A 12157-nucleotide genomic window follows, 5' to 3' on the forward strand; every position below is an offset into this window, starting at 1 on the left:
CCATGACAGTGTGTGATGCTTTCCAGCCTCCAAGGCAGCCTGGTGTCTCTGCAGGAGGGGGTCTCAGTTTTCTGCGTGCCCATTTCTTTGCTTTCTCACGTGCTCAGGTTAGCACTGGAGTCGCAGGGAAGAGGAGCTGCCCACCCTGTTCCAAAGGAGCTTGTGGATAAACAAAGGGGTCTCCAGCCATGTGGGTCCTTGTGTTGGTTCTTCTAAGAACTAACTACCCAAACCAGCCTCTTGTGCCATCCTGTAGCCTTTAGCGTATCATGAGATCTAGTAGGACAAGAGGTAAAGCCAAAACCTGACCATACTCAGCACAGTCCTTTTCCCAACTGCATAGAAAGCTGACCTGCTCCCCTTCCCTTTAAACCAGGAGTAATTAGTTATGCTGCAGCAATATAGTGAACAGCAATCTGGATTTGCTCAGTAAAGCCTCCCTGAGCATGCAGGAGACATCCTAATTACCCTGACTGGGCCATTACGATGCAGGGTTGATGGGGAGATGCTGGAATGTTGTTTTGCTTTTTTTCTTTTACCCTGAGTCTGAGAGTGTCAGCAAAAGAGGGGGGAGGTCTCATTAAAATCCCCCAAGAAAGAAGTGTAATTTATTTCACACCAAACAATTGATCTTTCCCATGCTGCAGAAAGACTGAATATTAATTCCAGCAAATGGGTCCCTTCTCATTGAGCTGCCTGTGTTTGTGTTCTTAAACCTAGAGATTGTGTCAGTACTGGCTGGGGGCCATGGCTTGGCACAAGGCATCTCAGCCCAGGAGCAAATGTTTCTGTGCTTTCTTCAGTGGCAGCGGTTGGCTGGGGAAAAGTATCTGGACTTGAATAAAAGCAAAGAACAGGCAACTTGTTCTCACTCTGAGAGGTGACATTTTACTCTTTCTCTTCTGAAGCAGTTTCCGTGTTGATAACATGACAAATTTACATTGCCAGAGCACTTGGAGGTCTAAATTGGGAATTATGGTCTAGAAGGTTGTAATGACTTGACCTTTAAAAAAAAAAAAAGGGAGGGGAGGAATTTAAATCCCAAAAATGCTTTGTGCAATTTGAAATCCAACATCTTCATTTATGAGCAGACAGGAAGACAGGCAGAGGGAACCCTGATGTGAACAGTCTGCTCCTTTCAAAACCTGTTTTCATTTCTCAGTGGGAGGGACCTGGCTGCTGGAGAAGACAGCAAGAACCAACCTCCTAATGGAATAAGACGATAGGAGCTTTAAGTAGCTCTCATCAGTGATAATTTCACCTGCCATTTCCATCATCATGCTTATCCCTGTTGAGTGCTCTATGCCAAAAATGTATGCAGAAATGATAGTGTTTGGCTTTCTGTGTTCAAGCCCCATGGGAGAAAAGGTAGAAGACTGCACCCCCCAGTCTGCAGTGGGATGTGGGTGTGAGAAGCACTGGTCCTGGATGAGGCAGGACTCTTCTTGCTGTGGCTGCCTAACGAGGGCTCTGCTTTCTCCTCTGAAGTGTCTGATGGAGCAGGGCACAGCAGCCCTGTGTTGCCAAGCTGTTGTGCTTCCAGCAGCATGTGTAGGAAGATAATCGTAAGACTTAGTAAAGGCAACTTAATAATAACCAAACACCAGAATAATTAAAATGATGTCACTAACTCTCAGCCTGCCTACCCTGTGGGTGGAAACCTGTAGGGGATCTTGTAAGAGCACAGGTTGGAGGGAAGGGCTGACTCATCTGTTAACTTAGTTTTAAGTGGAAGAAATAAGGTTTAAAGCCTAAACCAAAACCTGTGCATGTCACTGTTCAACTGAAACTTGGAAAAGTCCCTGCCCCAAAGGTGATTCTGTGGAGCCAGACCCTGCAGATCTCCTTTTCTCATGCAGTCAGTACCCAGGGTAGGGTCTGCTCCCTGTTGTGCTAAAAAACTTTCTGACTGCTGTGGTGTAAACTCAAACTCACCCTGGTGCAATGGGCAGAGCTTGACTCTCATTTCCAGGGGACTGACCCTGTATGGACCTGCAGGACGGGACCTTGACCCTTCAGCAGTGCTTTTGTTGTTCAGCTGCTGTGTTTGGGGAGGGCAATGCCGACATAGTCTGACTTCATTTTGGAGGAATCCTTCATACAAAGGCTTGACCCTAGGGAGTGTTGCTGTTACTCCAGCAGCATTTAGAGATGGTGAAAGGTACTGAGCTGACAACCCTGGAGGCTTTTCTAACCTGCTTGTCCTCAAGCATGTCCAGAAGTGCTTATGAAAGCACCACTCTCTGTGTACCATCATGCCTCATACTGAAATAAGCCACTTCTCAAGTGTAACTTTGCAGTTGTTGAAGCCCAGCTCTACCCTTCAGGAGAAGCCAGAGCTGCTGCTCTCCCATGAGCCAGACCAGGGGATCAGGAGTGGCAATTTCCATAGCCAACACAACTATACTAGTAGAAAGATGCTGTGAGAACAACTGTTGGGTCCTGTACAATTGTAGGAGCTGTTTTCCAAATGAGATATGGGTAGGGCACAAAGGTTCTAAGAGCAGGTATCATCTCCTGTGCCCTCCTGCATTCAGGGTCTATTATAATAGCTTAGTAAAGGTTTTCCCTCCAGTGGTGCAGTGAGTTCCCTGTTCAAATGCTGCCCTGTAAATACAGCTTCAAAATACATCTTCTGTTGCCTGGAAGCACTGAAGGGCCCCCATCTGCTGGAGGAGCCTTCCAGTAGGAGATGGGGGCTGTAGATGTGACATCCCTGCCCCTTTACTTCTCTACTGTTGATGAGACTTTCCTTTGTGGTACCCCCTCCCCAGCCCTGAAGCAGGGATGGAGCAAGTGGCAAGGCTGTAGGGGGGGTGTCAGGGTTTAGTTGTGTTGGTCTACTAATGGGAGGTGAGCAAGAAAGGGTATTGCTGTGTGGTCCCTGCATCTGGCAGGAGGACTAACGCAAAGCGAGTGGGCTGGGAACGTATCTGTACCTGCCGCGTGGCTCCTCTCCCACCGGTGAGTCTGTTGAATGAAATGCATCCAATTAGCAACCCAGGAGGATTGATGAAACATGATTAGTCAGGTTCTGGCTGTGTCCCAGGGGCCAGTGAGTCACCCCACCTTTCCCTCCTCCCCACCCAGCGGCCACCAGCATTGTGCCTGCTCTCCACCATGGCTGCAGTTTGCTCCTGGGCAGGTTTAGCTGTGCAGAGACTTCAGGCTGAGAAGGGTGGCCAGGGCAGGAGGTCACCAGCCTGCTGCCTAGCAAGGCTTTGGGGACCTCAGCTCCAGCTTGTCCTTAGGGCTGGCTTGGCAAAGCTGTGACTGTGGGAATGGCGAGAGTATATTTTACTGCCTGGTGTGGACACAGGGATGTGGATAGTGGAAAAGAGACAACTGAGAAGGGTGAGCTGGGGACTGAGTCCTGCAGCGACCAGCCAAGGAGGGCTCTGTCACTAGCTGGGAAAGTAGGAGTAAAAGTAACTGGACCATCTGCCCCTTGTGGGAGTTTATTGAGAGCAGAGCTGTGACATGTGGCTTCAGTCGCACCTCTAAGGACAAGGAGGGGAACAGGAGGGGGTGGAGAGTGAATCCATCTGTCTTCCTGCTGTCTGACAAAGCAGCTCGCGAGCACACGGGAGAAGTGCCGGCAAAAAGAGCTGAGAAAATTTGTCTCATCCAGTGTAGCGGGCTGTTGATCCAAACAACTAGATTGAATAGCTTCTATCACCCTTTGGTTTTGGGGGTGTTTTCCTTCTGGTTATTTAGCTAGACTTCCTTTAGTTTCTCTCAAGCAAGAGAGACAACAGGCTGTGCATGGGAGTCAAGACTGCAGGAAAACATGCTGCATTATCTCTGTGCCCTTCTCACCGCGCCTTTCAGACAGACCTTGCAGCACTTCAGCTGCCTATCTCTGTGCGAGTAGCTGTGTCCTTTTCTACTTAGCGATGCCTTTTATTTGGGCTCTGCCATCAGTAACCGAGGCACTGAGACAGGGGGAGTCGCATAATACAAAGCAGAATAGACAAAGATGTAAAGCTGAACATAAACCAGAACATCAACAGACTCTCCAACTTAACAAAGCTGGCTCTGAAAAATAGACAAAAGGGGTAGGATGTTTGGAGCAGGTCACACCAAGGTACACAGAGACTGTTTAGCTACTAAAAAGGCCTTACCTTACCCCCTAGGTAGGAGGACGCTTCTGAGGGCCTTTGATTAGTTTGTCTTCAAAGGAGAGACTTTTGTTCAGCTTGCTCTGTGCTTTGGGGTGGTTTAGGGAAGATGGGAAAAAGTCATATGTTGTCTGTGTTCTTTGCTAGTTTGCTCACTGTCTGTACCTCTCTTCCCAACCTCCCAGCACATCCACAGGCATCCACATCCTTGTCTTCCCAAGGTGTGTTTGCCACAGCTTTTATGGATGTACAGGGAAAGGGAGGGACTCCACAGTCAGTATTTAGACATCTGGACTAGGAAAACCCTTGGGGACAGGCAGGAGGAACATGAGGGAATGGAAACCATGAGCCTTTGCAGCGTGGTGGGAAGGGGCAGGTACCTCTGCTGGGACATCAGGTAAATGGGAAGCCTTGTCCCTGGTGTTGGGACCAGGTCTCTCTAGCATGGCTTCTGACCTCACATGGATGAGATCTAAAAGAACTTCAACATGGGAATGTGCCCGTGTACTGTGCCTTGACTGCAGTGTGATGAGTTCTGGAAAAGGTCTACCCCACAAAGACCCTTTTGAGTATTGCACCAGCTGGTTCTGGCTTCCCTTCTTGGTTAGCCCATGGTGCCTCTGTGGTTTTTAGCACATGGCTTGGCCACTCTGGGTCAGACTGACTCACTTCAGATGGGAACAGACTGGTTCAGCCGTAAAGACCTTTACTGTGTAAGTAAGATAATATCTTTAATGTGCTGCTCTCTGAGAGCCCTGACAATTCAGTCTGTTTTCACTTTCCTCATACTTTCCTCATTGCTGATATTAACGGAGGGGAAAAAACCCACCCAGCCATTACCACCTCTTTTCACAGAGAAGGTGCCAGTCCTCCCCTTAACTTCCTTATGGGAGAAAGGTAACACAACAGCTTCCCTCATTCTCAGAGCAAGTCTGGTTTGGCACAACTCGCATCTTCCTTGATTTTCCCTCCCAAGCCCTTTGGGGAGAGTACTGACCAAAGAGCAAAGCAGCTCCATGAAAACCAACAGGTGAAAATTCCTGGCGGTTAAAATGGGACAAAGATTTTAAAGTCATAAAGCTTGAAAGCTCTGTATGTGTTTGTCTGGCTTTATTGCCCAGGGACATGGGGGTGAAAAATTGACAAGATACTGTACAGTCACAGTGTGGATGTGCTGCTGCGGTGGGTGCAGGGTGACAGAGCCTGGGATGAAAATACAGAGAGACCCTGTCAGGAGGTTTGTTGGATGACTTGAAAAGTGAAGTGCTCTGCATCTGATGATGTCAAAAGTACCAGTGTAGCACACCAGCCTGCTTTGATTGCTAGAGCTGGGTTAATGGCTGTGTGTGTTCTCTACAGGGGGTAGGCCAAAGTATTGGCTGTACTTAAAAATACCTACGAGTGTGGGGGGTGTGTGTTAGGTGCACCTGTAAGTGTGCATGTGCCTTAGAAAGTCCTGTGCAGGTGACGCAGTTCTGCTCTGTACCTGTGTAAGGGTGAATCAATCTCTGTTCTGGGTATATTGTGGGTGGCTGGTGGCATGAAACCATTAAGCGTGGTAACAGATTCTTTTGTGCTGTTTTACGGTTTTAATTCCTCTTTATATTAAATTCATCTACAGTAACCAGTTCCTCCATGTTTGACAAAGTGTTGAACAATGCCTGTGCAGTCCCCTGGGAGCCCTGCGCAGGCTCTCAGTGTAATCCACGGCGTTTAGCTGACCTGTGCTGTCTTTTCTCTAGTCTTTGTAGCAAGCAAAGTTATTTCCTAACCTCTGACTGTTAAAGCCACATATACAAAATGCAGACATTTAATTTACCCTCTTTAAACTTTGTAAAGTACTTGTTATTTTGAGGAAGCTGCATAAACAACTCTGCTTCCTCAGAGCTGCCTTTTCACAGCTTCTTGCTCCACAGATCTCGGCACACTGTGTTTTTTAAAACCCTCTGCCTGGGGTTCCCCAATGGCCATGCAGACTGTGAGGCACAAGAGCAGCATGAGGAACTAGCAGTGTGAAAATCTCCTCACTGGCATGAAAAGCCACAAAGCTGGTGTTAGCAGCAGTAGTTTTGAGAATTGTTTGCAGTCCCTTGAAGCAGTGCAATTATCTGCCTGATTTTGCTTGAAATATTTAGGATTAGCATCAAAATTAGCTAGTTCTTGAAAATGTCTTGGTTGCCAAAGAATACAGCCCACTGGAGGCAGAAGGGGCTGAACCAAAAGGCCAAGCGACAGACCTAGGTGAGACTTCTGGCCCCAAGATCTCTCAGCTGTTTGCTTCTAGGATATGAGCACAGCCATCAAAGTTTGCAGGTCAGATTTCTTATAAAAAATAAATATATGACACTGTTTCAAAGATTTGAGTTTTGAATGAAGAAGCTCTATAGTAACATGATGCTTAGGAACCCCGGTCAGGCTGAGAGGCGAGGAATCATTGGGTAGTGTTGTTGAGAGAGGTTTTACTCCTCCAGGGTGAATATTCCCCCCTGAAATCCTCTTTCTGTCCTTTCTTTTCCATTCTCTCTGGGGGCCCAGTGTCTTGTATGATAGAGTCCTCCTGTGCAGGAGTGGAAAGAAGCAGCATAATGCAGCATCTCATAGGCCAAGGGCAGTGTAGGAGCAGAGCCCTGCAAGGAAAAAGGGGGGCACCTGGACTCTTGGAGACGTAAGCTTGTAGTTCATACGCTTCACCAAGAACTGCTTGAAGCTGCTGCTTCTCCATCGACTTACAGATCTGAAGGCTTTCTACTGTGGTCACTTCAGAGTGCCCTAGTGAACAGCCACAGTCACAGGCAGTGAACGTGGGGAAAAGTCCTCCAGAAACTGAGTCTGCTGGGTGGATTCTGGTGCCAGTTTCAGACACATACTGGCCTCTGTCATGCTGTTGTTGTTGACAGAGCTGCTGTTGCGACATGGCTCTTTTGCGGGGCGGATGGCCACTAAGAACTGGCGCTTGAAGGTCTCGCTGAGGGCAATGTAGAGGAAAGGGTTGAGGCAGCTGTTGGCGTAGCCCAAGCTAATGGCAAAGTTGTAGGCATAAAAGAAGGCCATGGATGGTGTGTCGATGCCGAGGTGAACCAGCTGGAGGATGTAGAAGGGAGCCCAACAAATAAAAAAGGCGGAGCAGATGGCAACTGCCATGCGGGTGACTTTCTTTGTACGTACCCGGAGGCTCCTTTGGGGTAGTGGGACCACAGTGGTGGCCATGTGCTGGAGGATCTTAAAATAAACCACACAGATTACAATCAACGGCACAGCAAATGCCAGCATGAACTGATAGAGGGTGAACCAGTAGATATCAGTCTCTGGGTTGGGAAGTAAGAGAGCACAGCGGACAGTCCCATCCTCCAGAGGCATAAGACCTGCATACATCCACACGGGAATGATGGTCAGGAAGGAGAGGAGCCACACCAAGCAGATAACTAGAGCTGCCACACACGGGGTCCGGACATAGGTGGATTTTAGAGGGTAGACAGTCGCCAGGTAACGGTCTAGTGTCATCACGGTAAGGATGTTGGTGCTGGTGATCTGGCTGTTTGTGTCCAGGGCGGTGATGATGGTGCATAGGGGAGCTCCAAAGTACCACGAGCCATTGCCTAGGAGCTGGTGGATGAGGAAGGGCATGCCCAAGAGGAAGAGGAGGTCCACAATGGAGAGGTTGAAGATGAAAATGTCAGGCACGGTCTGTTTGCATCTCAGCTTCTTCTTCTTAACGATAGTGTAGATGACAATGAGGTTCCCCACAATGCCCAGGAAACAGATGATGCTGAAGAGACTGGGCATGATCACATTGGTGTACGGTGCTGGCTTCTCTGCTACTGCCAAAACAAACCAAAGCAGTGAGTGCAACCCAGAGGCAAACTCTTTACATCTCTGTGTGCTTGCCCTGTCCTGCAGCTGCATCGCCCCTCAAAGATGTAGCTTGGAATGATATTTAAGACTCTCTGCAGTACTTGGAGAGGCTTAGGTGGGGATTTGACACTTCCTTCTCTGCCACTCAGTACATGCAGCACACCAGTCAAATCTGGCCATGTGTAGGCATCTTTCCTCAGCTCTCCTGATGTACTTCTGTCCTGCTCTGAAACTCCCCAGCTCTTTTTGGGGGGACTAACATCTGACTGGTGTGCCTCTGCAGTCACCAGTGTCTGACAATCGATAGTAACTTTCATTCCAAGGACCAGTGTCTGGCCATTTTTTGAGGGGAGTGAGGCAACTGGTGCTTTGCACATTGGAGAAGTAAAGCCTCTATGTGGGTGCCAAAATCTGGATGTAGTCAATGCTCAAGCTGTTGTCAGAAAGCTTCAGCTCATCTGTTGGGTGGTTTATCTGTTGTACAGCATGAGACACAGAGTTCATTGGCCGTGCAGGCAGATGACTAACGCTTATCTATATTGTGAGATCTGGGACTATACCCTGGCTGTGTCCCAGCTCTGCTGTCAGGATTAGGTCAGAGCATGCACTCCTTTCCACCTTCCTTCCCTGCCCCTCTCTCTAGTTTCCTTTCTAGAAAGAAATCCAGGTGTGTGGCCAGACAGGGATTTGGGAGTATGTTTCAGAGTGGCCCCTCAACAGGGAATGTCCTAGTTCTACAAGGAGAAAATCATAGCTTAAAGCTGCTGTCTCTGAGTTGTGGGTGTAGGTGGATTTCCAAGGAAAAAATCTTGCCTGATAACACTTAACTTATGAGCACTGATGCTTGACTGTTGCTCTTTGGGGTGGGAGGCCCAAACATAATTAAATTCACATTTTCCTTGTCCCTAACCAGGCTTTAAAATCACATTTTAAAGCCACAAGCCCTCAGTGCCAACCAACAGGGATTTCTGCTCTTGGGCACGGAAGGTGGTGTCTAAGGCACTGACTGTGGTGTGTTCTGTTCTGCAAGACTGCCATGTGCAGGGTGTGATAGAGTCTGAAATCATCCTTCTCAGCTGAGGCAAATATCATTTCATCTCATTACTACTCTCCTATGAGACCTGGTGTTGTTTTTTCTAGGGGAAGGCTTTGTGTGAGTTATTTGTGTGACTGTCACAAAGACATGCGTGACAGCCCCTAAGCCTAGACTGGCATGTATCTTTTGTTAGATGATTCAATGTAGTGTTAATTGGAAATGCTTTTAGTCACTGTACTATTCCATCTCCTTAGCAGCCTACACCTGTAGGAGAAGTGGGGAACTGTCCTCCAACAGACCCTAGAGAAAACTTGAAAATGAGATTAAGTGAAATAACATACTCGTAAATGTTGCCTCTGCCGAAGCGGTGTCTGTTTGCTGAGGTGGTATTTGCTGACTTTGACCACTAGAATTCTTGAGTACAAACTGCTCTAGATTTACTCTGGTGTGACAGAGAAGCTTGACTGAATTGGCAAAATAACTGGGGCTACACTGCTGGCCTGGCCTGTGGCTGGAAAAGGGTGCACCATATCCACTCTATGTAATATCTCAGTGCTCTTAGAAGTGGGACATGATGAGCTGCCACTGCCTCAGTCCTTCTGGCACTAGGAAACAGCCAGCTTAGGCATAAGCAATGTCAAGGACAGAATCCAGTAGAGCAATTGCTGCACCATTTTATCTGAAAGCCTCTAAGCAAATGATGGAAAGAAGCCAATGAGGCACAGGAGAACAGGCAGGGGGCTGGAGGTGAAAGATAGGCTTAGATGATAAGAAAAAAATCCTGGTCCAGGCCATTTGTGGGGGTTTAAATGGTCCCCTTTCCTCCTGACCACTCATTAATGTGAGGAAATGTCCCATGCTACATGGCTTTTGGTAGATAACATACTGTCATCAGCACCCTATTGAGACCTGATACTCTTCAGCATCCAGGCTGTGCACCCCCTGAACATCCAGACAGATCTCACCTCCTTAATGCTTGAAGATGGCAGATTAGAAATTGCAAGACAATGACTATGGTCCTGCTGTTCCTCATGTAGCTGATATGAGTTCTGCTCTCGTCTCTTTTAGCCCCGAACTTTGTTATGAATATGGTGGGAATGGAGTGTATGAGTGAAACGTACAGGCCACATGGTTAGCTGGAAATTGGGACAAAATGTCCTTTTCCTGCAGTATAATCAATACAGTGCTCATGGTGATCCTGTAACATTTGGAATGAGCTCAGCTGGCCTTAAAGCAGAATGTGTGCACGCCCAAAGGCTTCGTGTGAAAGGTAGTCTGTATAGAGCAGTAGCATCTTCCCTGCTGTTTGTATTTGTACAAGCAGGACCTTCAAGTGTTATTAGCTGGCAGCTAGTGTGAAGCTGTAGTTCATGGGTGTATTATAGGGTGGAGTCAGAAGTGGATGACTGTCAAATACTCAAAAGTTATCTCTTTTCTAAAGCTTCTTTTGTCTTGAGATATCATTGAATCTGAATTTTCAGTGTTGTTTCTGTGCACATTCAAGTGGCTGTACTTTGTTTACTGAAACGGATACCATAGGCATTGATTTGTCCTTGCTTGTAGATCTGCGGCTGCCCTGTTACTCTTCTTTAAAAGTCCCAAAAGGAACTGCACTATGTGAACTGAATGAGGACTGGATTAAATGATTTCTTTTTTTCCTCTAAAGTGATTGTCGTCCTCAGCTTTGCCCGGATACATAAGAAACTAAATATTTACTGCATTTCAGAAGGAAGCACCTAAGGCACACTTTCAGTTTATAAAGGACACGCTGGTGGAGAGGGAGTCAAAGACCACATCTATAAAACACCTTCTGTTGAAGAGTTTCACCAACTTGCACCATCAAGAATTGGCCTGCCCGACCCTAAACTATTGATTTGGGAACAGTGGTAGCGTGGAGAAAACAGGCGACTGATGAGGATCTCTGCTCCCCTCTCCAGCGATGTCTCCTGCTCTCTGTGCCCCGTTCCCCCCCGCCCAGCTGGGTGGTTCATCTCTTCCCCGCAGCTGAGACCGCGGGCTGCTGGAGTTATTACGGTCTCGCAGCCAAACGGCAGCGAATCGCTCCCAGCCGCTGGGGCCAAGGGTGGTGGCCGGGCTCTGTTTTGGTGCTGTGCGGTGTCCCGGGAGGGGGGGCTCGGGCGCAGGTCCCCCCCAGCCCCCCGAGGGGTCCCCCCCAGCCCCCCGAGGGGGTCCCCCCGCCCGCGGCGGGCCCGGAGCTGTCCGCTCTCGGGTGCTGAAGGCGGCTCGTCCCGGCCGCCAGCCGTGGGGGGGGGATGCGGGGGGTGGGGGGGTGTCGGGTCCGTGCCCCTCTGCTCAGTCTCTCCCACTTCTTGGGGGACTTCTTGGGGTACCCGCCGGCCCCGCTGAGAACGAGCAGCGCAAGAGCCATGTGCAGGCAGACTTTGCCCCCCAAAGGTCTCTGCCGCCCCCCCCCCCTCCCTTCCCCGGGGGGTCCCCTCCGCCCCGCGCAGCCCCTGAGCCTCACCTGAGCCGTTCCGAGCCTCCGGCGCGGAGAAGTTGCGGGAGGAGTTAGCGGGGGCCATGGCGGTGAGTCCCGGTGCCAGGGATAGAGAAAGTTGGGCAAGTTCCCTCGGTGGATCGGCAGTGGCCAGGGGGTGGTGTGTGTCCCCCCCCGCCTTCCCCTTCCCCCGGCGGGGTGCGGGGGGCAGGAGCCCTCCTGCAGCCGGCGAGCAGAAGCTGCGGCTCGGCTGCGCCGCGCTCCGCTCGCCCACTCTCGCCCCGCCGAGCCTCCGCCAGCCACGTCGTCAGCTAGCGAGCACCCCTGCACCGCCGGGGGGGCGGGAACGGCGGGGCAGGGGGCTGGGCAGTGCCTCGGTGGGGCTGCGACCGGCGGCCCCTCGCATCCCTCCCCCTTGCCCCCCCGAAGGGATGGCTCGGGTCTGTGCCCTCCCAATTACAGCCAGCCTGCTCTCGCTATCATCAGTAGGAGTATCAGATTTTGCCTTTTAATTAGCTCTGATCTGCTGCCTTCAGCGTGTATTTTTCTCTCTTGCAGACACACATGCACTTTTTATTCCTGAGTCACAGGCACATCCCCGCTAGTGAGGCTGGGGGATGTCAAAGCACCAAATTGCCCGCTGAAAACTCTGTTGCTTTGACCCTCTGACCCCCTCCAACTCTAATTTCA

The 12157-nt window shown here is 49.7% G+C and overlaps 1 protein-coding gene across 1 annotated transcript; it reads right to left on the reverse strand.

Annotated features, from left to right (window-relative positions):
• Positions 1 to 6890: 6890 nt before the first annotated feature.
• Positions 6891 to 11552, reverse strand: LOC141952250 (melanin-concentrating hormone receptor 1-like). Its single transcript, XM_074889484.1, has 2 exons — positions 11495 to 11552; positions 6891 to 7939 (listed from the first exon to the last, which is right to left on the reverse strand). The coding sequence occupies exons 1-2, from the start codon at positions 11550 to 11552 to the stop codon at positions 6891 to 6893; spliced, it is 1107 nt and encodes a 368-aa protein (XP_074745585.1).
• Positions 11553 to 12157: the final 605 nt, after the last annotated feature.

The sequence above is a fragment of the Strix uralensis genome, chromosome 19 (assembly GCF_047716275.1).
Source record: "Strix uralensis isolate ZFMK-TIS-50842 chromosome 19, bStrUra1, whole genome shotgun sequence".
NCBI classification, from domain to species: domain Eukaryota; kingdom Metazoa; phylum Chordata; class Aves; order Strigiformes; family Strigidae; genus Strix; species Strix uralensis.

What these genes read in the sequence shown, in the direction of transcription:
- LOC141952250 (XM_074889484.1), bottom strand. Translation starts at nt 11,552, where the DNA reads ATGGCCCCCGCTAACTCCTCCCGCAACTTCTCCGCGCCGGAGGCTCGG. An exon ending in GGAGGCTCGGAACGGCTCAG is followed by an intron (nt 7,940 to 11,494) that starts GTGAGGCTCAGG and finishes TTGTTTTGGCAG; the next exon opens with TAGCAGAGAAGCCAGCACCG.